The 23,073-nt window shown below is 68.0% G+C and overlaps 2 protein-coding genes across 5 annotated transcripts; one reads left to right on the top strand and one right to left on the bottom strand.

The window, feature by feature from the left end:
- The first annotated feature begins 1,135 nt into the window (after window positions 1–1,135).
- On the top strand, window positions 1,136–19,988 carry RHBDF2 (rhomboid 5 homolog 2). Of its 4 annotated transcripts, none has more exons than XM_045572128.1 (18): window positions 1,136–1,157; window positions 11,205–11,367; window positions 11,938–12,062; window positions 12,680–12,875; window positions 12,953–13,150; window positions 13,941–14,066; window positions 14,381–14,499; window positions 14,654–14,848; window positions 15,459–15,570; window positions 15,744–15,818; window positions 15,927–16,088; window positions 16,389–16,498; window positions 16,646–16,709; window positions 16,795–16,889; window positions 17,094–17,169; window positions 17,662–17,762; window positions 17,950–18,103; window positions 18,884–19,988. In XM_045572128.1, exons 2-18 carry the CDS (start codon window positions 11,224–11,226, stop codon window positions 19,301–19,303), a joined length of 2,472 nt encoding a protein of 823 aa, XP_045428084.1. In that variant the 5' UTR covers window positions 1,136–1,157; window positions 11,205–11,223; the 3' UTR covers window positions 19,304–19,988. The 4 variants fall into 4 exon arrangements, with proteins under 4 accessions (XP_045428084.1, XP_036268097.1, XP_045428085.1 ...); XM_036412204.2 differs by lacking the exon at window positions 1,136–1,157 and adding an exon at window positions 1,674–1,783 and having other exon boundaries at window positions 13,941–14,061; window positions 14,385–14,499; XM_045572129.1 differs by lacking the exon at window positions 1,136–1,157 and adding an exon at window positions 1,674–1,783 and having other exon boundaries at window positions 16,646–16,712; window positions 16,798–16,889.
- An 887-nt stretch (window positions 19,989–20,875) lies between these two features.
- AANAT (aralkylamine N-acetyltransferase) lies at window positions 20,876–22,543 on the bottom strand. Its single transcript, XM_036412363.2, is given in 4 exon segments — window positions 20,876–21,450; window positions 21,814–21,968; window positions 22,222–22,321; window positions 22,324–22,543. Coding segments are annotated over 4 exon segments (636 nt in total). The 5' UTR covers window positions 22,402–22,543; the 3' UTR covers window positions 20,876–21,147.
- Between the last annotated feature and the right edge of the window lie 530 nt (window positions 22,544–23,073).

Here is a 23,073-nt window from a genome sequence, read left to right as displayed (position 1 = left end):
CCCGGCCGGAAACCCCCTTGCTGACTGGGTAAAACAGGAACACCTGAACGCATAGCCCAGCTCGGCCTCAGCACAACCACCTGCCTCCCAGGCTTGTCGGGCCACCCTCCTCCCACACACATCCTGGGAGGCGCCAAGCCCGGCCCAGAACTTGCCTTCCCATAACCAGCGTTCCTGGCTCCCGAGTCTGTTCTTTTCTTCCCACCCACAGCCCCCTCCTCACCCTACCCGTCAAGATCTCCCTACACCTCTGGGCCCATTCCAAACGAAGTTCAGCCCTAGTAGGTTTGGTTCAGTGAACAGAATGTCGGCCTGCGGACTGAAGAGTCACAGGTTTGATTCCGGTCGAGGGCACATACGTGCCTGGGTTGCAGGTTCAGTCCCTTGTAGGGGGCGTGCGGTGGGGGGGTGAGGGAGAGGGAGAGAAGAGCAATACCCCCCAGACCCCGCTCCGGCCAGGAGCAACAGGGCTAGGGGATCGCTTGCAGCAAAGAGTTTCCTGGCGGAAGCAGGTGATAATAGTACTAACAATAACAGCAATGGTAGCCACTGCAGCTGCTCACAGGGTGCCCTTCCGGGGCTCCCTCCAGAGGCCAGGCCCATTGCTACCCTCACCTCACCCAGCAGGAAGCCAGCCCCTGCCCAAGGCCACGCGGGTGGTAAGTGGCCGCGGTGGGATCTGAACTCGGGGCCCCCCGTTAACTAACAACAGTTTCACAGGTGGTTTCCACTGCGTCCCCATCACCCACCACGTGAGAAGGCCGGGCAGGCCTCGCTCCTCTGCAAATTAGGAAGTGGCTCTGAGGGAGCCACCCCCCTCCCCACCACCCCTGCCCCCCAGATCTCTGCCTCCATGCCCCATGGAAGGTTCTGTGTCTTCCGCCCAGAGGCAACGTAGGTTTTACGCGGTTCTGCCTAATGCTTATTTCTACTACTTCTCCAGCTCCGGTCCATCCCCCCAAACCTCAAACCCCCATCCCCCACCCCCATGCCCCGCCGTCCACAGCACCCGGCGCGGTCCGGGCCGGCACTCAGCGCAGCTGTCTCTGCTCAGAGCGCGCGCGGCGGGGGCGGGGGAAGTTGAGCAAGACCCGGCCTTCGCCCCGGGGGGTGCGGGGGAGGCGCGTTCGCCGTCACGGAGCTGAGGTCAGAGAAGCGTCCGGAGGCGGGAGCAGGATTTGGGGGTTCAAGGACAGGCGAGGGCTAAAGGGTTCCAGGAAGCAGGCCCATGTGGCCTGAGAATGGGGCCCTGGACGGAGGGGAACGGAGGTGGCTGTTATTGGGGCGGGCTTTCCTGGGGGTGATGTGAGGGTGGCCGTTCGGGCCCAGACGACGCGCTTTATACGGTGACGAGGACAGGACAACGCCCGGAAGGCGCCGGGCCGGGACCCCGCTGGGCAGCGCACCGAGCCGCAGAGGACACCGGGGCGTGGCGAGGGCAGGCGGGCCCGCCCCCACGAGCTAGGCCCCGCCCCTCTAGTTAGGTCCCATCACCAAGGCCCCGCCCCGCTACCTACGCCCCGCCCCCAGTCCCAGGGCCCTGCCCACGACATGGCCCCGCCCACTATCTAGGCCCTGCCCTGACGCCCAGGCCCCGCCTCCAGTCCCAGGGCCCCGCCCCACAGCCAAGGCCCCGCCCATTAGCTAGGCCCCGCCCTGGCCCCGCCCCCGCCCGCGCAGGTAGGGAAGAGGCGGGGCGCCGGGGCCCCGCCCCCAGAAGCCGCGGCCCAGCTGCTCGGCGGCGCGGCGCGGCCGGCGTCCGGAGAAGCGGGGCCGCTGGGAGGTGAGCACCGGCAGCAGGTGGGACCGGGCCCGGCCGCGGTCCTCAGGCGCCGGGAGGGGCCGCGGTGTGGCGCCCGAGCCCGCCCTGGGGCGGCGGCGCGCGGTTGGCGAGGGTGCGCGCCCTGCGGAGCGCTCGGGCCCCACGTGGGCCAGAGGTCGGCGCCGGACTCGGACTGGGCTGCGGGACCGGGTGTGCGAGCCCCTGGGGCTCAGCTCGGACCAGAAGCCGAAGGGGTCCCCGGGCCAAGGGTCACCTGATGCGGGGGCGAGAAGACGGGGCAGAAGTTTGAAGCCCGGGGTGGGAGAGGAGGGACCGCCCCGGGGCAGCACCGCGCGCTCCCGCCTTCGACCCAGATCCTCCCGCCCCGCCCTCGGGGCGAGCGGCGGGCGCCGAGGTGCGGGCGGGTGTGGGAGGTGGGCTCGCTCTGCCAGGCGGCACCGGAGCTCGGAAACTGGGCGCGGGGGTTTTGGCTTCTGGGCTGAGGGCCTTGGACAGGCTGGTCCCCTGGTTTAGGGTTAGCCCAGAGGGGAGCACATCCCTTGGGGGCATAGGTGCCCCACCCCAGGGCGGAGGGGGCGCCAGGCCTCAGCCCTGCCTGCCCGGTGAAGGACGAGGGCAGCAGGTGGAGGGGGGGTGCCTGGGAAGGTGAGGCTTGGGGGAGGGACCCGCCATGGACGGCTGCCGTTTCCCCGATGGCTAAGCTATTATAGATTTAGGGCCCCATGTGGGACATTTGCTGGTAAAAGCCTGAGCCCAGCGTCTGTGCGATGTTTCTGTCCCTCTCTGGGCGGGACAGGGCCAAGTGGAAAGGGAAGCCTGTGGCTCTCAGACATGTCACCAGCCAGGGGCACAGCTGGCAATTTCTGACAGCCGTTTTGGTCGGCACAGCTCATGGGGAGGGGGAGTGTCTTTGCTGTTTGACATCTAGTGGGTAGAGGCCAGGGGTGCAGCCGAACACCCTACACCCCCAGATGAGGAATCATCCCACTCGGAACGGCCGTGGTGCTGTGCCAGGTTGGGAAACCCAGCGACAGGCATGCCTCGTTCTATGGCGACTCGCTTTATTGCGCCCCGCAGGTGTGTGTGGTTTTGGGTTTGTGTGTGTGTGTGTGTGTGTGTGTGTGTGTGTTTTTACAAATTGAAGCCAAGACCCTCCACCAGCAAAAAGATCACAGCTCACTGTAGTGCCGTGTTCTGGAACAATCCGCGTTGCTTGCGAGGTGTGCCTGTGCTTCTCACGGTCTCCCCCTTCCTGCCTGAGGGGTCTGGGGAAGAACTTGGAATAACCCTAAATGAGAGGGGGGTAGGAGGGCCGTGGTTCCCCTAGCAAGAGGCTGCCTCTTCCTGCTCCAACCATGGGCCCTGCAGGAAGTAGGTGTGGGTGCTGTGGGGAGGGAGGAGGTGAGACCAGGGCCAGGAGACTGGCCTGAAGCGTCCACCCCCGGGACAGCTCGGGTCCGAGCTCCTTTGGCAGATCTTCCCGGAGCTGGGCTGCTGACGCGGGCATGGACGCCCAATGCCTTTGACCTGCTGGTATTTACCCTCCTGAGCTCACACCTCACTCTTCCGGCATTTACGCCGGGAAAGGGGCACCCAAGGGTATATCAGGGCTCCTCGTTCCTCGTGGCTCCCCAGGCTGCTTCCCTCCAGCCATAGAATGTTCCAGTGTAACGGTTAGATAGAGGCCCAGGGTGGGAGAGCCAGCCCCTCCCCACTCGTGGTGCCTGTCAGTGGAGCAGGGGGGGAGGAGGCGGACATCGGCCGCAGGCAGGGGTGACGGGGGTGGGGCTCGGGGCAGGTGGCCTTCCCAGGGCAGGACGGGTGAAGCAGTTGCCTGTGCCCAGGTGCCCGGCCACCCCACCGCCCTCACTGCCCTCTCTGCCCTCCTCCCACTTCCTGCAGTATCCGTGGCCTCTTGTTCACTCCCGGACCCTGGAGCCCTGGTGGGGTGAGAGAGCAGGTGGCAGTTTCTGGCTTGACTTTGGCGTTTTTTGTGGAGTTTTTTTATGATGCTGCTGGCGGTGGTGGTGTTTGGCCTTTTAATTTTATTTTTTTATTTATGGTCGTTTAAGAGGCTGGAGTAGGCTCCCATCCTCTGTCGTGTGCCTCTGGGGTGGGGCCCAGGCAGCGCTCAGTCCGCATCGGGGAAGAAGGCGGTGGGGTGCACCCCGGACCCCATGCCCTTTCCCAGGCCCGGTCCTCACTCCGTGCCTCAGGCCGTAGCCAGACTCATTCTGAGCAGCAGCTCTGCCTGGCGTTACACCCTCTGCCCAGGCTGGGACTGGACTCTCCTCCAAGAGGAGGGACGCGCCGCCCCCAAACCCGTTGCCGAGGCCCCGGGTCCGAGTCTGGCTCTGGGGCAGTAGCGGTGCTGTACCTGTGGCCACCTGCTGGGCAAACTGGGCCTGGACCAGACCAGCCTGCGGACGGAGCAGGAAGAAGGCGGGTGTGTCTGAGCGTGCACAGACCTGCTCGCTTCCAGGTGGCCCGGTGTTCCCGGAGGATGAGCGGCAGTGACAGGAGGCAGCCCCACCCCAGACCCTCAGGGGAGAGGTCCTCCCGGAGGCCTCTCCGCCCAGCACAGCCCCGTGGTCCCTGTGCCTCCCACTTTGGAGCAGGCCTCTGTCCGTGTGGTCCCAGCGTCCGTGTGTCCCGGCCCCCCAGGGGGATTTCCAGTGTGAGCTCACTCGCTGGTCCCAGTTTCCCGTCCTGCTGAGCCAGGCGGGACACACACACACACACACACACACACACAGCGCAGGCTGACCTGGCCTGGTGACCTGGCTGGTGACCTGGCCGGTGACCTGTGGACACAGGCCAGGAGGAGGGGCCTGCCTGCCCGTGTTAGGGAAACCGAGGGCTTCCCAGACGGCCCCGGAAGTGACATGGCTCCAGGGGGAGCTAGAGGGGCTGAAGAAAAACGCACTTTTTCTGTCATCTTCAGGGACTTACAGGGAGCAAGTCCCCACCCCCTCACGCAGGAAATGAATGTGGGTCCCAGCCAGATGCCGGTCATTTGCAATTCCAAAGCTGCCTCTAGGAAGGATGTTCTGCACACACACACACACACACACACACACACACAAAGTGGTAGGAGCTGGGCGGGCAGACCGAGATCCTGGCCTAGAGGGAGGCGGGAAGCCATGGGCAGGGGTCTAGGAGAGCGGGGTCAGCAGGATGGGGTCACTCAAGAGGTGCCTCAGTTTCCCCAGCCGTCAGTGGGGAGCAGTAGGCCGTGGGAGGGCGGCAGTGAGGATTCCAGCGGTGGTCCGGGCCAGTGCCCAACCACATAGAACCGGCGCGGGAGCTGGCAAGATAACGAGATGGGATTGCCCTTCGGGGTGGCTGTGCGCCCTGGACCAGCGTGTGGGGAGGGAGTCCGTGCCTCATGGTGGGGAGGGTGGATTGGGGGACTGGCTGGGGACATGGGCGGAACGGCGTGCTGCTGCTGTTCTGTGGACGCGGCCGGCCTGGGTGGGCGGGCGGGCGGTGGCGCCGTGTAGGGCAAGGGCCCCGAGGATGGGTTTCGATCTGGGCCAGGCGTGAACTGCCACCCGCCCGGGGTTCCCCCGCCTGCCAGCCTGTGTGTCATGGTTGGGGGGAGGATGTCATGGAGGCGGACACGCTCGGCTCTGCTTCGGTCCCAGCGCAGGGCCAGCTGCCCACACCGTGGTTTTCTCTGCTTCACCTGTGCCCCGGCGCCCACGCCCAGAGCACCCTTAGGTGGCCTGGGCCCGGCCCGGCCAGGAACCCCTTTTCCCTGGCGGGTGCCTCTCCCCTGGGAGGCCTGGGAGCGCAGGTGGGGGATCTGCTGGAGCGGGACTCGGAGCCAAGGTCAGACCGTCCAGCGAGGGAGACGAGGAGATGGGACGGTGAGAGGATGAGGGCCCTGTACCCGGAGAGGGCGTGGTGATGTCACTGCTGCTGGAGGGTGGGAGTGGCTCAGACTCAGGCCCGGCTCCTGGAACTCCCAGCCTGGGCTGCTCAGTCCCTCTCCGCCCGCCTGTGCGTTGGCCATGCCGTCTCACCAGTTCTTGGGTGCCAGGAGGCTGCACAATGTGGGGGCGTCACAGCCCCACCACCTCCTCACTGTGGGGCCTCGGACAGGTGACTTAACCTCTCTGAGCCTCAGTTTCCCCACCCGTCCAGTAGAAGCTCTTGGCTCCGATATAGAGACCACGTGAGTGATGAGGTCAGCCAGAATCCCCATCACTGGCCGCCCACAGGGTCCCGGGCGCTGTACATTCATGATCTCATGTCATCTCCACGGTGTTCCTGGGCCGGGACATCATCCCATTTCACAGCAGAGAAAACTGAGGCTCAGAGAGGGTAACTCACCCAGAGTTTCCTAGCACAGTAGGTGGTCAAGGCGGGGTTTGAGCCCCGCCCCCAGCCCTCATTCCTCAAAGAGAGAACCCATGCTGCCCCCAAGGAAGGAGGGGCAGTGATGAGGAAGTAGGTTTTGAAGCCCCCCTGGTGTGAGAGGCCTGGATGGGCCTGTCCCAGCGGCCCAGGGGCTGTGGCCCGCCTCTCCCAGGGAACCAGTCAGCCCCGGCAGCGCTCTGGGAAGGCGGGTCGTTGGCTCTGGGTTTATTAGCTCTTTAATGCTGTTTACGAGCTGGAAAGTGTGTGCCCTGCTGAGGGGCACGGGCGCCCTGTCCTGAGTGTGATGCAGGGCAGGGCCCAGGGCAGCTCGGAGCCCGGCTTCTGGCCCAGTGCCCTGGCCCAGGTGCTCACCTCTCTAGCTCATGGTGACCAGGGCCCCGGAGTTCAGACTCGGGGGAGGGTGCTCAGCATCGTAAGCACACACAAACTGAGGCTCAGAGACGTCCAGTGGCCTGCTCAAGATCACACAGCATTTGGGGCTGAGCCGAAGACTGTCTGCCGTTTGGACAGTTTTCACCATCTGGAGCCGGGCCACGGGGAGGAGGTGGGCAAACATGGACAGCCCCGTGCTGGGCACTGAGCTGGAACAGCCTGGTCACACCTGGGTGTCAGGGGGTGCAGAGTCCCACAGGGGCATCTGGGTGGGCACCATGGTGGGCCCAGCACTGTGTCTGCTTAGGGAGCCCCGTGCACTCTCACCTCCAGGGGTGCCCGCCCCGCACGTTCCCGGCAGCTGCATCTTAGGACGTGGGTGCTCCCAGCTCAGCCAGCTTCCTGGACCCCAGGAGCCCAGAGGATGGGCATTCACCCTGCCAGCCCACAGCTGGGGGTGATCCTGAGAGAGCCGATGGTGGTGCAGAGCGCCCTGGGGTCCCTCTGCTCTAGACGTGGCAGCCCCCTCCCCACCCCCACACACTCACACTCTGCCCGTGGCGGCACCTGGAACCCAGCGCCGCTTCCCCTGTCTGTGGTCGGCCACGCCACCCCAGCCACTCTAACTGGGTCACGGGGTGCCCAGAGCCTGGCTCTGACGGGGGAAGCCCGCCCCTCCAGGCGGTTCTTCCGAGCTGGGGTGTGTGTGCGCGTGCTGCTGGCACCCCTGGGGAAGGGGGTGCTTGCCGGAAAGGGAGTCCCTTTGCTCCCTGCCTGGCACTGGCTTGGGTGATTGGGTTTCAGCCACCACCTGGGACAGTTTCTTTCCTTCCCGTTCTCTCCCCAAACCCTGTCCCGTTCCCCCGGCCAGGGCGGGGCAGGGCGGGGGGCAGGGGGGCTGTGGCTGTGCAGGGCGGGGGGCAGGGGGCTGTGGCTGCGGGGTGGGGGGCAGGGGGCTGTGGCTGTGCAGGGCGGGGGGCAGGGGGCTGAGGCTGTGCAGGGCGGGGGGCAGGGGGCTGAGGCTGTGCAGGGCGGGGGGCGGGGGGCTGAGGCTGTGCGGGGCGGGGGGCAGGGGGGCTGAGGCTGTGCAGGGCGGGGGGCAGGGGGCTGTGGCTGTGCGGGGCGGGGGGCAGGGGGGCTGAGGCTGTGCAGGGCGGGGGGCCGGGGGGCTGTGGCTGTGCGGGGCGGGGGGCAGGGGGCCTGTGGCTGTGCGGGGCGGGGGGCCGGGGGGCTGTGGCTGTGCGGGGCGGGGGGCAGGGGGCTGAGGCTGTGCAGGGCGGGGGGCAGGGGGCTGAGGCTGTGCAGGGCGGGGGGGCAGGGGGCTGAGGCTGTGCAGGGCGGGGGGCAGGGGGCTGAGGCTGTGCGGGGCGGGGGGCAGGGGGCTGTGGCTGTGCAGGGTGGGGGCAGGGGGCCGTGGGGACACCAGGCTGGGTGACGGCCTTGCGGGGGGCGGGGGGGGCTGCTCCTTCCGGGTCCGGTGGGCCAGCGGAGGCAGGGGGTTCGCTGGGGGTTACATGGGTTTCGCTGGGGGTTGCGTCGTGGGGGGCGGGGGCCGCTTCCTCTTTCGCTTTGCAGCTTTCTGAAAACGCCGGTCCCAGCGCTGTGGGAGGGAAAAGCTGTTGGTTTCTGCGGCCGGGAAGCAGGGAGACGGGCCACTTCCTCGCCACCCCCCCATCCTGTGAGTCAGCGGGGGGGCCACCCGGGCAGCTGGAAGTCACTCCACCCCCCTACCCACCCCACCCCACCCCACCCCGGGGGGGGCCCCGAGCTTCCAGCTCACCGAGAGGTGGACGGCCTGCCCTGTCCTCTCTGGGGGGCTGCTTGCCCCTTGTCCGGGGGCCCCTCCCTCCCCATTTGTGGGCACAGGCGGCTGGAGGCTTGGAGCCCTCCTGTCCATCCCCCGCCTCCTGTCCATCCCCTGGGGTCCCAGCCGCTGCTGGCTCCTAAAGGCCCCGGAGCCTGGGTGGTGGAGGCCCCGCCCACCTTTAGGCAGACCGGGCGCCTTCTGGAACCTGCCGGTGGGCTGGGCTGGTGGCTGGCAAGTGGAGCCAGAGGGAGGGGGCCCGGAGCCAGACTCCTGGGTGCAGGTGGCACTGGGGGGCAGGGAGGGGGCGGGGAGGACGCACAGGGGTGCTGTGGGGACCTCCCCAGGCGGCTGTGTGCCCGGTGATGTGTCTGGACAGAGTGTCCCTGGCAGTGCCCGGCCGCGCCCTTCGTGGGCAAACCGGCTCCTCCTGGGCTGCGCTCCCGCCTCGGCTGCTGGGCGGGAGGGGCGGGGTGGGATGCCTCAGCCCATGGCGATGGGAGTGCTGTGCACCCCAGCCCCGTGCCGGACCCCACCCTGAACCCCTCCCTCTCCTGAGGACCCCGGGGCTCAGCTGGGCAGGTGGCAGCGGCTGTGCCAGGGGACAGCCTCCGGCCTCCCGCCGCCCCCCTCGTGGCCGGGCGCGGCGGGCAGGGGTCTGAGAGCGGCGGATGTGACTGGGCCGGGAGGAAGCCTGGTCCCAGGATGTCACAATTTCCTGCGGTGAGCAAGCACTTCTGGGGCGCAGGAGACAGTGGCGGGCGGGGCGCCCCCGGAGCGCCAGCCCTTTAGCTGCCCGGCTCGGCACCCGGCTCCTGCACGCCCTGGATGGGCTGTGCAGGCCCAAGGGTGGGAGTGACGCCCCCTGACCCCTGACCCTCACTCCTGGGCCTGAGGGAGGGGCTGGGAGGGACACGGCCTCAGGAGCCGCCCTCCCCTCCAGGCGGAAACCCGATGTGTGGGTTTCCCCGGGGTCAGAGCGGGGCCATCGCCTTCCCCAACTCCCTCGGTGAACGGAGAAGGAAACTGAGGCGGGGAGGGCCCCGGGGGGGCGGGGGTGCTCACAGTGAGGACTGGGCGCTGCCCCGGGAAGATGGGTACGTGTCTCTCCTAGGCACCTCACTGCTCCCCAGAAAATGGCCCCACCGCCTCTGCTCCCTGCGGCCCAGCCACTTCTCAGAACCCCGGGAACCCAGGCAGCCCCATCTCTCCATCCTGCAGCCTCGGGCTGTGCCTGCCCTTAGGGGGTGCTGGTGCCACAGCACAGCGGGTCCTGGGCCAGGAGTCCCAGCCGGAGGGGCGGGGGGCGGGGGTATGGTTTGGGATGGGAGGGCTGGCTGGAGTCTGGGCTGTGCCGGGCTGGGGAACAGGCCGTCCACCGGGGACTCATCCCGGGACGCCATCCTCCATCCCCAGCCCCGGGCACCGCCGGGCGGGACCCAGGCACCCAGGGGAGCTTCCCGAGGAGCAGGGCCTGACCGCCTGCCACCACGCGTGCCCCTCGCACCTGCTCTCGGGCTGACTGTGTGCCAGGCCGTGCCGCCTGGACCGCGGGCACACTCACGTGTCGGCAGACCTGCGGGTGCTGAGGGAGCCTGTGAGAAGCGAGTGGTTCTGTCTGGTGGTGGCAGGGAAGGCCTCCTGGAGGAAGTGACATTTCACTTTCCTTAAAGCAGTTGGTAGCCCTGGCCGGTGTGGCTCAGTGGATAGAGTGTCAGCCTGTGGACTGAAGGGTCCCAGGCTCCATTCCGGTCAAGGACATGGACCTTGGTTGCAGGCACATCCATCGATGTTGCTAACTCTATCTCTCTCCCTTCCTCTCTGTAAAAAACCAATAAAATATATTATAAAAAAAGAAGAAAAAAGCAGCTGGTAGGCGTGAGCCAGGCAGGAGGCGGAGCCTGGCGGGCCAGGTGCGGGGCGGCAGGTAGGAGGTGGGAGCTGGGGGCCGGCTGTGCCCGGCGGGGTGTGGTCGCTCCGAGTTCCGGAAGGATCCTGCCTGTTGGTGTCCTGACCAGAGTGCGGGCCTGGCAGCCCCCTCACCCCGCCTTCCTCCGCTGCCCGCCTGCCTTCCTGGTGCCCGGGCCCCCGGGCAGCTCCCAGGCCCCTCTCCGCCCGGGGCCCAGGGCCCGGAGGAGGCCGGGCCGGGAGCTGTCCCCAGAGGGGCTCCGAGCGGCATTGCCACAGGCTGCGGCCTGAGGAGCCGCCTGCCCTTGACCTCCCTGCCTGGGCTGCCGGGGCCTGGGCTCGGGATTCTGGTGGAGAAAGGACGCCCGAGTCTGCTGGGGCCTGAGAGAAGCAGGAGCCAGCACCGGTTGAGTGTCGGCCTGCGGACTGGCACGTTCTGCTGCTCTGCCCTATGCCTTGCACCCCTGCCTGTGGTCCCTCCTGAGCAGAGCCCAGAATTGGACGGAGGTGGGGAGTCGGGGACTTCCCAGGCGCTACTGGTCTGGAATGCAAATGAAGGGGGACAGAAATAGACCTTTGAAAAAAAACATTTGTGTTGATTTCAGAGAGGGAGGGAGAGGGGGAGGGAGAGAGAGACATCCATGATGAGAGTCATTGATCACCTGCCTCCTGCACGCCCTGACTTGGGATCGAGCCTGCAACCCGGGCCTGTGCCCTGACCAGGAATCGAACCGTGACCTCTGGGTTCGTAAGTCGATGCTCCACCCCTGAGGCAAGCCGGCGGGCAGACATAGACCTTCCTGCCTTCCCCCTCAGCCGGTTCCGTCTCTGCCCGGGACCTCAGTATCCGGTTAGGTTAGAACCAGTTTCTGGCAGGTCCACCCTGGCACCTGGGTTTCCACGTCCCCTCTGGCTCTCACACACCGTGTGCCCTCCCCGTCTCCTTTCCAGCCCCCCGCCCACCGCCGCCATGGCCTCCGCAGACAAGAATGGCGAGCGCGTCTCCTCGGTGTCCGGCAGCCGCCTGCAGAGCCGGAAGCCGCCCAACCTGTCCATCACCATCCCGCCGCCCGAGGCCGCCGCCCCCGACGAGCACGCCAGCATGCTGCCCCAGGTGAGGGGGCCCCAAGGGACCGCCCACGGGACCCCTCCCCAGCAGCTGCCTGTGTGGCCCCGACAGGCCTGTGCCCCTCGGTGGGCCCTGCACTCAGCGCCCCCCGAGAAATGGGAGCTGCTGCCCCAGGACAGGCGCGCGGTCCCACCGGCCTGGCTGATTCCAGCTCCGCGCCGGCCCTTGGGGGGGAAGGGGCGTGGGCTGTCTGGGGGGACTGGGGTGCAGGGCACGTGTGTCCCAGCCCAGCAGCCTGACCTCCGCGCCTGCTCCTCGAGAGAACGGAATGAATCGGTGTTTCCAGCAGCCGGCCCCCGTCCACAAAGACCCCATTGAACAGGCTGGGCCCCGCGTGGGCGCCCGCAGCCTGGGCACAAAGGGGCTGTGTCGGTGCCGCCCGCTCACCCACGGGTGCCCTCCAGCACGCAGGGCAGGCCGATGCCCGCCGTGGCTGAGGGGGGGCACCGATGGGGTTTCTGGGAAACGTTAGGAACTGGCGATGTTTAGCCCTGGGATGAGAGCCGGGCTCCACACGTGCCCACGCCCACCCTGTGCCGCCCCTGCCCCCTGCAGAGGCCCCGGAACCCCACCTACCTGAAGAGCGTCAGCCTGCAGGAGCCCCGCGGACGCTGGCAGGAGGCGTCCGAGAAGCGCCCCGGCTTCCGCCGCCAGGCCTCGCTGTCCCAGAGCATCCGCAAGTGAGCGCCGGCGAGGACCAGGCCCATCCGCACCCCCCCTCCCCCCCCCCCCGTCCCCTCCAGAGGCCCAGCTGGCCTTAGCGAGTGCCTCTCCCTGCAGGGCGGGCCGGGAGTCGAACACCGTGTTGCAGGGGGGGAGCTGGGGTGCGGGGGCATGTGCCTCGCATAGGCCCGGGTGGATCCGAGGGGCCCAGCCCGGCTCCTCATGCCAGTGCAGCCACGGGGACCGAACCAGGGGCTCAAGGGGGAGCTGACCTGCCCCTGCCGCTGCATACATGTGCCCTGTCACCCCCTGCACACATGCACGGTCGCCTGTCATCACTCCTTACACACATGCCTGTCACCCTCTGCATACACATGGGTGCCATCGCTTCTCCTGTGCACATGTGCATGGTCAGCTCTCATCCCACCCTGCACATGCACATGACCTGTCACCACTCGTCAGCCCTCACACGCGTGCACGGTCAGCTCTTGTCACAGCTGCCTGCACGCGTGTGCCACCGACTCTGACATCGCTCCCCCTGTGCACCCGCGGGCCCCGTCAGCTCTCTCACCCCTCCCTCCACACGTGCGCGCCTCGTCCCCGTGCCCGGAGCCTCACGCCCCTCCGTCCGCAGGGGCACGGCGCAGTGGTTCGGCGTCAGCGGCGACTGGGAGCTGGCGCGGCAGCACTGGCAGCGCCGCAGCCTGCACCACTGCAGCGTGCGCTACGGCCGCCTCAAGGCCTCCTGCCAGCGCGACCTGGAGCTCCCCAGCCAGGACGGGCCCTCCTTCCCGGACACCGAGTCCCCCAGGCCCTGCAAGATGCCCAAGGTGGGCCGCGGCGGGCGCGGGGCGGCGGGCGCGGCGCCGGGGCCCGGCCGCCCGCTCACCGCCTCCCTCCCCTGCAGATCGTGGACCCGCTGGCCCGGGGCCGGGCCTTCCGCCACCCGGACGAGGTGGACCGGCCCCACGCCCCTCACCCGCCGCTGACCCCCGGCGTCCTGTCCCTCGCCTCCTTCACCAGCGTCCGCTCCGGCCACCTGCCCCGCCGGAAGAGGATGTCGGTGGCCCACATGAGTTTTCAAGCTGCCTCTGCCCTCCTCAAGGTGCGGCCGCCCGCCCCTGCCCCCGCTCCCCACGGCAGCCCCCAGGGCCCACCTCGGGCCTCTGTGCCAGGGCAGCGGGTGCCTGGGACCCCTGGGCAGAGGAGGCCCAGTCCTAGCCCCCAATTCCCTCCGGAGCCCTCCGTCCTCCTGGCTTGGGAAGCTGGTTCTGCACCAACGGGCTGGGAAGCAGGAAGTGAAACGTGCAGTCACCCTCATCTCCACGCTCCCTGAGCCCGTTGACGGTGCTGGGCCAGGGGGCCGCAGAGGGCGGTGAGCGGGCTCAGGGCCAGCCCGGTGAGGGCACCGTCCGGGTGGTAGCAGGGGCCTGCCCAGAGAAGGGCTGGTGTCAGGGAAGCACCCGGGCCGAACCTGGAACAATAAGGAAAGTTTGCCAGGAGAGCCAGGCAGGGAACAGCGTTCTCAGCAGAGGGAAAGGCCCGTGCCAGGCCCAGAGGCGGGAGGGGGCGTGGCCTTTGGGGGGCCGCGCGGGGATCCCCGTGGTTTTAGCGACAGTGGCAGCAGATGGGTCAACAAGAGGGCAGGCCTACATGCCCAGCCGAGGAGCCAGGCTCGGGGAGATGGCAGAGGCTCGGGAGTGAAGGGGAGTGAGGGGGGTGGTGGTCAGCTGCCGGGCAGAGGGCAGGAGGTGGCCAGAGAGCAGACAAGCAGCGTGGGGGGGTGACGCATCCGGGCTGTGAGGCCGGAGCCGTGTTCCCGGCCCCGGTGCTCCGGGCAGATGGCACCTCCGGGCATTGTCCCCGGGCTGATGCGGGGCCTCTGCCGCACACAGGGGCGCCCGGTGCTGGACGCTGCCCCGCGGTGCCGGGCGGTCAAGCGCAGCTTCGCCTACCCCAGCTTCCTGGAGGAGGACGCCGTCGACGGGGCGGACACGTTTGACTCCTCGTTTTTTAGTAAGGCAAGCGCAGGGCGCGGGGCAGGGGCAGGGCGGCCTGGCAGCTGGGAGGGTGACCTGGCCCTGACCATCCCCTGCCAGGAGCGCCTGAGGGACCCAACAGCCCACTGCGGGGATGGAGGTGCCACCTTGGGGTGCTCCTAGGTCCCCGTGTTTCTGTCGAGGGAGGACCTGGGGTGGGGCAGGATGTCCCCCAGAAAAGTCACGGCCGAGGCCAGCACATGCACCTCCCACCTCCCTCGCAGCGAGCGGTGGGGCAGGCCTGGGAGCAGGGTGCTCACGCTGCCTCCCCGTGTCCGCGCCCCCCCATCCCCCAGGAAGAAATGAGCTCCATGCCCGACGACGTGTTTGAGTCTCCCCCGCTCTCCGCCAGCTGCTTCCGGGCTGTGCCCCGCTCGGCCTCCCCCGTCTCCCCCGACGGGGTGCCGGTGCCTCTGTGAGTCCTGGGCCTCCCTCCGGCTGGAGGAGGGGTGGCAGGGCGGGAGAGGGCTCCCGGAGCCCAGGGGTCTTGTTGCGGGGGGGGTCCCTAGACCACGGGTGCCTCCGGGCTGTGCCGGGCGGGCACCGGGCTGAGGGCCGCGTCTCGGCAGGAGGGAGTACGGCCGCAGCCCCCCGCCGGCGGCCAAGCGCGGCAGGCGCATCGCCTCCGAGGTGAAGCACTTTGCCTTCGGCCGGCAGAGGCGGCACTACGGCCTGGGTGTGGTGGGCAGCTGGCTGAACCGCCGCTACCGCCCCAGCATCAGCAGCGCGGTGCAGCGGCAGCTGGAGAGCTTCGACAGCCACCGGTGAGCGCCGGGAGCCTGGCGCCTGCGGCCTCTTCTCCGCCCGCCCCCACGCCCCTCACGGCCGCAGTGCCCCCTGAGCGCCAGCCCACAGGCTGCGGCGGAGCCCCACGCCGTGCAGCAGGGAGGGTGGGTGGGTCGGGGGGACCGTTAACGCCCCCGCCCCAGCCCCGAGTGAAGGGCCGGAGGGAGGGGGGCACCTGCAAAGACCTCGGGGGAAGCCAGAGCACGGGGAGGGGCAGTTCTCGCAGAGTGGACTGTTGGCAATGATCCAGTAGAGATTCCATCCCAAATTACAAAACACTAAGAAATGACCAGTGTCCTGAGGAGGAGGGCGGGGCAGGAGGGACAGCGGGGTGCGGTCGGGATGAGCTGCAGTCAGCGGACGGAGGAGAAACGGGAAGCTTCCCGGCCGAGGAGCAGCATGTGCAAAGGCCCTGTGGCTGCGAGAGGAGAGGAGGCCGGGGCGGTGGTAGGCGGAGCAGGGCCTTGCCAGCAGCGGGAGGGGCCGGTGTTGGGCTTTCCCCGGGGCGGCGGGCAGCCGTAGGGTTTGGAGCTGTGGTGACGGGGGAGTGGGCGGCAGCAGGGGGCGCTGACCCCGCCTCTGCCCCAGGCCCTACTTCACCTACTGGCTGACGTTCGTCCACGTCGTCATCACCCTGCTGGTGATCTGCACGTACGGCATCGCGCCTGTGGGCTTCGCCCAGCACGTCACCACCCAGCTGGTGAGTTGGGCTGCAGGAGCGGGGCCCCTCCCAGCCCCCTGAGAGGCTTCAGCATCGCGGGCCATTGAACGCCTCCCACAGCCTCAGCCTGGCCCCGATGGAGGAGGTCCTGGGCCCCGTCCTGGGGGCCGGCCCTGGCTCGGAGCCCCCAGCGCCTCCCCCCCTCCCGCCAGGTGCTCAGGAACAAGGGCGTGTACGAGAGCGTGAAGTACCTGCAGCAGGAGAACTTCTGGATCGGCCCCAGCTCGGTGAGGAGGGCCTGTCTCCCCCGCTGGGTGGGAGGGTCGGCTGGCCTGCACCCGCATCGGGACACGCACCAGAGCGGGCGCTCACTCCCCCGCCCCCCACACCCACAGATTGACCTGATCCACCTGGGGGCCAAGTTCTCGCCCTGCATCCGGAAGGACCGGCAGATCGAGCAGCTGGTGAAGCGGGAGCGGGACCTGGAGCGGGACTCGGGCTGCTGCGTCCAGAACGACCACTCGGGCTGCATCCAGACCCAGCGCAAGGACTGCTCGGTGCGCGGCCGCCGCCCGCCCCTCCCCGTCCCCTGCCCTGGCCGGGGCATCTTCCAGGGCAGCGACCATGGCCCCTCTCCCTCAGCCCTGCCCGTCCTCATGCACCCTGTCCACGGCCCTGCATTCCCCTGTCCACCCTGTCCACCTCCCCATGTGGCCCAGCACAGGAAGGGTGCCAGCCTCCCGCCCCAAGCCAGTGGACGCCCGGTCTGAGGGTGTCACCGGGCGTGGGGTCCTGGGAACAGGAAGAGCCGCTCCTGGGGCCCCCTGACCCCTGCGGTGGCCGCCTGCCCTCCCCAGGAGACTCTGGCCACCTTTGTGAAGTGGCAGGACGACACCGGGCCCCCCCTGGACAAGTCCGACCCGGGCCAGACGCGGACGTCGGGCGCCGTGTGCCGCCAGGACCCCCGGTGAGTCCCGGGCCCCGGCCAGGCTGTCCGGGAAGACGGGCCGAGGGACATGGGTGCACTGTGCCCCCCACAGGGACACTGGGGCGGGTGTGGCTCTCTGGGGGTGCCCCGGCCCCTCACCTGGCCCCCTCTGGCCTCTCCCTCCAGGACCTGCGAGGAGCCGGCCTCCAGTGGTGCCCACATCTGGCCTGATGACATCACCAAGTGGCCGGTGAGTGCCCGGGGCAGAGGGTGGCCTGGGAGGGCCGGGGAGGGGCTCCCGCCACCCACACAGCCCGCCTGGTCGGCGCCCGCAGATCTGCACGGAGCAGGCCCGGAGCAACCTCACGGGCTTCCAGCACATGGACTGCGAGATCCGGGGCCGGCCCTGCTGCATCGGCACCAAGGGCAGGTGAGCCTCCGCCCGCCCCGGGCCCTGGGCCCACGCCCACCTGCGTCCACGCTGGGGCCCTGTGGGGGGAGCAGGACGAAGGGGGCTTCCCCGGGGCCCGGGGCTCCGAGGGGCACTGTCCGCCCACTAGCCCTGCTGGCTTGGCCGGGCGCTGGCACCAGCAAGTGGGCAGGGAACGCGGGCCCTGACACGCCCCTCCTCCAGCTGTGAGATCACCACCCGGGAGTACTGTGAGTTCATGCACGGCTATTTCCATGAGGAGGCGACGCTCTGCTCGCAGGTGAGGTGGGGCCTGGCGGGACCAGTGGGGCCCTAGCTGGTGTGGCTCAGGGGTAGAGCATCAACCTGTGAACCAGGAGGTCACCGTTGGATTCCCAGTCAGGGCACAGGTCCGGGTTTTGGGCTTCATCCCAGTCAAGGGCATGTACCTTGGTTGCAGGCACATCCCCAGTGGGGAGTGTGTAAGAGGCAGCTGATCGATGTTTCTCTCTGATCCATGTTTCTAACTCTCTATTTCTCTCCCTTCCTCTCTGTAAAAATCAATATATATATATATATATATATATATATATATATATATATATATATATAAATAAAAATAAAAAAGGCTGATGTCATTTGCCTCAGCCCCATCTGGCTTTCCAGATGACCCCCTCTTCTCCCCAAAGAGAGAAGCAGTGCACGGCAGCTACTGGAGCTGGCCTCACAGGGCCCTCCCACACCGGGCGCCCAGCCCAGCCAGGCCCCGGCACTGACCCTGTGTCGCCCCCAGGTGCACTGCTTGGACAAGGTGTGCGGGCTGCTGCCCTTTCTCAACCCCGAGGTCCCCGACCAGTTCTACAGGCTCTGGCTGTCCCTGTTCCTCCACGCTGGGTAAGGCTCCAAGATGGCTGCCCCCAGCGCCCTGTGGTGGCCGCCCCCTGGGCTCCCCCCTCAACCCCCCCAGAGGGGCTCCTGGGCCAGGGCGCAGCCCTCCTGCCCCCCCCCCCCTCTGGAAGTGCCTGGCCAGCAGCCGCGGGCAGACCAAGAGGCTAATGCCGGCCCGCCCCCCCCCCCCCAGCCTGGTGCACTGCTTCGTGTCCGTGGTCTTCCAAATGACCATCCTGCGGGACCTGGAGAAGCTGGCCGGCTGGCACCGCATCTCCATCATCTTCATCCTTAGCGGCATCACCGGCAACCTCGCCAGCGCCATCTTCCTCCCGTACCGGGCAGAGGTGGGGACTCGGTCGGTCGGTCGGTCGGTCGGGGCAGGAGGGGGGCGGCCCAGGCCCCTGCCTGGCCGGGCTCAGCAGCGGATGAGCGGCTAAGCTGGAGGCTTATTGGCTGATCCCTTAATCCCGGGCGCGAGGGAGCTTGTTCCTGAGTCACGCTCAGATGGCAGCTCCGGAAGGACCTTCTGGACGCCCTCTCCCTGCTCCTCCCTCTGCTTCGGCTCTGTGACCACTGCCCACCACAGGCCCCCGGTCTGCAGGGAGAGCCACAGGGAGTGGCCAGGCTGTGACCATTCTTAACCCGTAGGAACCATGAGTTTTCTTTTGTTTTTTTTCAAATAGGTTTTGCTTGATTTTTAGAGAGTGAGGAAGGGAGAGGGATAGAGAGATAGAAACATCAGTGATAAGAGAAAAACAACATCGATCGGCTGCCTTCTGCACGCCCCACACTGGGGATCAAGCCCGAAACCCGGGCATGTGCCCTGACCGGGAATCGAACCAGCGACCTCTCGCTTGGTTCATGGGACAGTGCTCAACCAGTGAGCCACACCAGCCCGGCAGGAATGGCAGTTTGTGACCCGTTCGCCCTCAGGCGGCTGCCCTGCCCAGTGGAAGGTGCCCTTTGGCTGAACCAGTGGGAGCAGCCCAGCCTTGGTCCAGCGGCCCCAGCTGTCCCCTGAGCTTCGGGGCCCCACCCTGGGTCGGGCTCCCCCATAGGCGGCCCGGGTGCGGGGCTCCCTGCGCACCTGGCACCTGGGAGTGAGCACCCGCCTCCCCCCCCAGGTGGGCCCGGCGGGGTCGCAGTTCGGCCTGCTGGCCTGCCTCTTTGTGGAGCTGATCCAGAGCTGGCAGCTGCTGGAGCGGCCGTGGCGGGCCTTCCTGCACCTGGCGGCCGTGGTGCTCTTCCTGTTCGTGTGCGGCCTGCTGCCCTGGATCGACAACATCGCCCACATCTTCGGCTTCCTCAGCGGCCTGCTGCTGGCCTTCGCCTTCCTGCCCTACATCACCTTCGGCACCAGCGACAAGTACCGCAAGCGCGCCCTCATCCTGGTGTCGCTGCTGGTCTTCGCCGGGCTATTCGCCTCGCTGGTCGTCTGGCTGTACGTGTACCCCATCCACTGGCCCTGGATCGAGCACCTCACCTGCTTCCCCTTCACCAGCCGCTTCTGCGAGAAGTACGAGCTGGACCAGGTGCTGCACTGACCACCGCCTGGCCGCCCGCGGCTCCGCCCGCAGCTCCATCGGGGCACGGGGCCGAGCCCTGGGCGCAGGCCGAGCCCTGGGCAGGCTGCCTGCCTGCAGAGCACCCACCCACACTCCGGAGACCCACCGCAGGCGCCCAGGCCCTGGTGCCGGATCCGAGACGGTCACACAGGCGGGTTCCCTGAGGGGGGGTGAGGTGCCCTCCCTCGGGTGTTCCCGGCCGGGCTGGGGTACAGCCTTGAGCACCTGCTTCCCTGCAGCCCAGGGCCCGGGCCCCGACTTACCCTGCTGTCGTGACCCCCACCTCCCACCACAGCCTGTGCTGAGAGCTGGGGCCTCTCCCGCTCTGTCTGGGCGTGGCCTTACCGGGGACGTGGCTCTCCTCCCCTCTCTGCCCTGCCAGCCCGTTCCTCAGCGGCTGCAGGGGAGAGGCTTTGGCCGCGGCCTGGGCGGGGGAGCCTGTGCCCCGCCCCCTCACCCCGAGGCGCGGTCTGGTCTGCTCACGGGGAGCCTCTGACAGCAGCAGCCCCCACCACTGGCGGGCGGGCGGGGGCGGGGCCACCCCAGGCCCTGCTCCCAGGATTGCCCGGGGCACAGTAAGGGCATCTGTTACCCTAATTTTTAAAGTAACGCTAAGTTTGTATGGATGATGTCTCAGGTGTGTTAAATGGTATTCTTCAGGGAACGTCTCCTTTCGACACAAGGCCTTGGGAAGAGTGAAAGCTGGAACCTTAATTTGGGGGTGGGAGAGGGTGGGGTCGGCTGGGAGGGAGTCAGGGTCAGAGGCTGGCAGAAAGGGGTCGTGGTAATCCTGTGGGACTTCTGGGGGTTTGGTTGGAACAGAAACCGGGTTGGGGTCCCATGGAGGGCCTCAGTGGGTCCCTTGAAGGGGTTGGAGTTAAATTCTTAGACTCTAAGAATGTAGGGGGGGTGCTTGTAGGGGCAGGAGGCTGGCTGAGGGGCAGGCCTCCCTGGACAGCTCCGTGCATGGTACCTGTGCCTCACCCAACCCTTCCCTGCGTGGGGGAGCCGCCCACGCGGTCACTGTGGGCCGAGGACCCAGGGTCCTGGAGCTGGGAGCGCAGCCCCTGCACCCTCCAGCTCCCCCGCCCCCCGTCCCAGGGCTAAAGGAGAAGGGACCCCCTGGGACCCAGGAGAACAAGGGCCCTCACTGGGCTGTGGAGGACGCCCTGGTCCTGAGCTGCCCGCCTCCTCCTGCAGGACCCATGGGTTCTGGGGCGGGGGAGCTGAGGCGGGTGCTTGTCCCCGCCTGCCAGCCCCCCGGGCACCGTCTGCAGTTCGGGAGACCCCGAGGGTCTCGTGGGGCAGCCTGCAGGACACGTCTCCCATCCAGCTGGGAGAACTGGCCACGTTCTCTCTTTTTTTTAATAGAGGCCCAATGCGTGGAAATTGGTGCAAGAGCAGGCCCTCCCTCCCCGGCTGCCGGCACCCGCTTCCCTCTGGCACCGGGACCCCGGCTTCCCTCCAGCTGCCCGCAGGCCCCAGGCCCCGGGCTGGCTTCCCTCCAGCCCCCAGTTTGGGCAGGAATGACCTCCAGGCTTATTAGCATAGTATCCTTTTATTATTATAGATGGATTTCAGAGAGGGAGAGAATCATTGATTGGCTGCCTCCTGCACACCCCACACGGGATCTGAGCCCACAGCCTGACCGGCAATAGAACAGTGACCTGGTTCATACGTAGGCTCAACCACTGAGCCACACTGGCTGGACGTGGCCTTTCTCTATTTCCATCACCCCCCCCCCACACCTGGGAGCCCCGGTGGAGCTGGGGAGGCCAGGGCAGGGCGCTGGAGGCAGGAGAGAGCCCGCCGCCCCCGCCCGCTCAGCAGCTGTACCGCCGCAGGCAGGCCTGGCCCTGCAGCGGGCACTGCAGCTCGGTGAAGGCCAGCGGGCCCACGGTCACGGCGCAGGGGCCCACGGGGAGGAAGCCGAAGCGCGCATAGAAGGGCACCAGCGGGGCCTCGCACATGAGCGCGGCGCGGCGCACGGCCGGCTGGCCGCCCAGGTGGCACAGGTAGCGCCAGAGCAGCAGCGAGCCGCGGCCCTGCTGGCGGAAGGCGCGGTGCACGGCCAGCACGTGCAGGTGGGCCGTGTGGCCACGGGGCCGGTGCAGCTGCAGCGACTCCTGCGGGGGAGCACGAGGCACGTCACCCTGGCACCCGGCGGGCGCCCCCGGGGGCCTCCGGCCAGGCCTCCCAAGCAGGAGGCCCCCAAAGTGCATACCCACCCCCTCCCGGCAGGCCCTTCGCTAGGGCTCTGGGGACCCCAGCTCAGGCCCTCCTGCCCTGAGGGCACCCACAGCCTGTGCTGTCTGGTTTGGAGGAAGAAGTAGCAGTCTGGGCTCCCGCCCTCGTCCGCCTGAGGGGCCGGCTCCAGGCCGGTGGGGGCCTCTTCCAGAGGTTCCCTGGGGGTGGGCATTGTGGGCCCCCACACACACACACACACCCCCGCTGGAGCACCCTGCCCTCCCCGGAGCACCCGCCCTCACCTGGGTGAGCCTGTCCTCGTCCCACAGCGAGCCGATGATGAAGGCCACCAGGCGGCCCTCCAGGAACCAGCCCAGGGACAGCTCCGGGCACAGGGTCAGGAAGTGCCGGAGCTCGTCCAGGTACAGTGGACACTCGCCCGACACCGAGATGAAGGCTGCGGGGAGGCGAGGGGGCTCTGAGGGCGCCGTGCCACCCCACCGTCCACCCCAGCCCTCCCCACAGGAGCCGGGATTCAGGGCTGCACACGCACAGGAAAGCACACACGGGAACATGCACACACAAATACAGGTGTACACGGGAACACACGGGAACATGCACACGCACGGGAACACATAGGAACACACACACGAGAACATGCACACAGTCTGATGCGCTGACTCCACGGGCCGGGGGGGGGGGGCACTCACCCTCCCGCTCGATCTCGAACATGCCGGCCGCGTCCTGGGGCGTGAGGCAGCGGAACTCGCTGGCGGGGAGCGTGTGGCGCCGCTGGCCTCGGGGGCCTCGGGGGCCTCGGGGGGCTGGGGCGCCCCGGGCGGCAGGCGCAGGGCCACGGGCGGCAGGCGGTGGAGGCTCTGCGTGTGCATCTCGCCGCTGGGCTCTCCCTGGAGACGAAGCGCGGGCACCTGTCGGTCAGCGGCCTGTCGTCCTCCGGGAGGGATGGGCCGGAGTGAGGGTGCGTCTGCCTCTTTGTAGCTGCACCTGGGGTGGGGCCAGCCCGACAGCACATCCTCCCCCTCACCCCCGTACCTGCTGCTTTGGGGATTAAACCCCGGTGCTCTCCCCACCCTTTCCCGGAAGCCGGAAGCCCGCTCAGAGCAGCCCCTCCAAACGGCGATGGCCTCCCCTGGCATCGGAGCCCAGGGGAGCCTGACAGCATTCCCCCAGGGAGGAGGGACACGGGCCTGCACTGGCCACTGCCAATGCAGCTGGGGGTGGCGGGCGGGTTTGTCTTACTGCCCAGGGGGCACTCACAGATGGTGTCGCCTCAGTCCTCAGCCCTAGAGAGCCAAACCCCTAGTCAAGCAGGTCCTGGGTGAGCCCACATGTTCCCGTGGCCTTGGCTGGGCTGTGCACAGGTTGTGGGGGGGAGTCAGGGATGGGGAGAGGCCCCATGGGCAGCATGCCGGGGAGCTGGCTGCTCGCCATTTGTTTCTCCCAGGACCCCCAAGGATGTACAGCTCTTAGAGGAGGCCCCCCTTACAAAGCCCCGTGGTGCCTAGCCCGTGTGGCTCAGTGGATAGAGCCTCGGCCTGCCG

Source organism: Pipistrellus kuhlii, unplaced genomic scaffold (assembly GCF_014108245.1).
Source record: "Pipistrellus kuhlii isolate mPipKuh1 unplaced genomic scaffold, mPipKuh1.p scaffold_m20_p_44, whole genome shotgun sequence".
Taxonomy (NCBI): Eukaryota; Metazoa; Chordata; class Mammalia; order Chiroptera; family Vespertilionidae; genus Pipistrellus; species Pipistrellus kuhlii.
This window is presented reverse-complemented; position numbering and strand designations above follow the sequence as displayed.

Bases quoted from the DNA above. Each gene is read 5' to 3' on its own strand.
- RHBDF2 (XM_045572128.1), top strand. From the start codon at position 11,224: ATGGCCTCCGCAGACAAGAATGGCGAGCGCGTCTCCTCGGTGTCCGGC. The intron at 12,063-12,679 runs GTGAGCGCCGGC...CTCCGTCCGCAG, and splicing joins CTGTCCCAGAGCATCCGCAA to GGGCACGGCGCAGTGGTTCG. The intron at 16,499-16,645 runs GTGAGTCCCGGG...CTCTCCCTCCAG, and splicing joins GTGTGCCGCCAGGACCCCCG to GACCTGCGAGGAGCCGGCCT.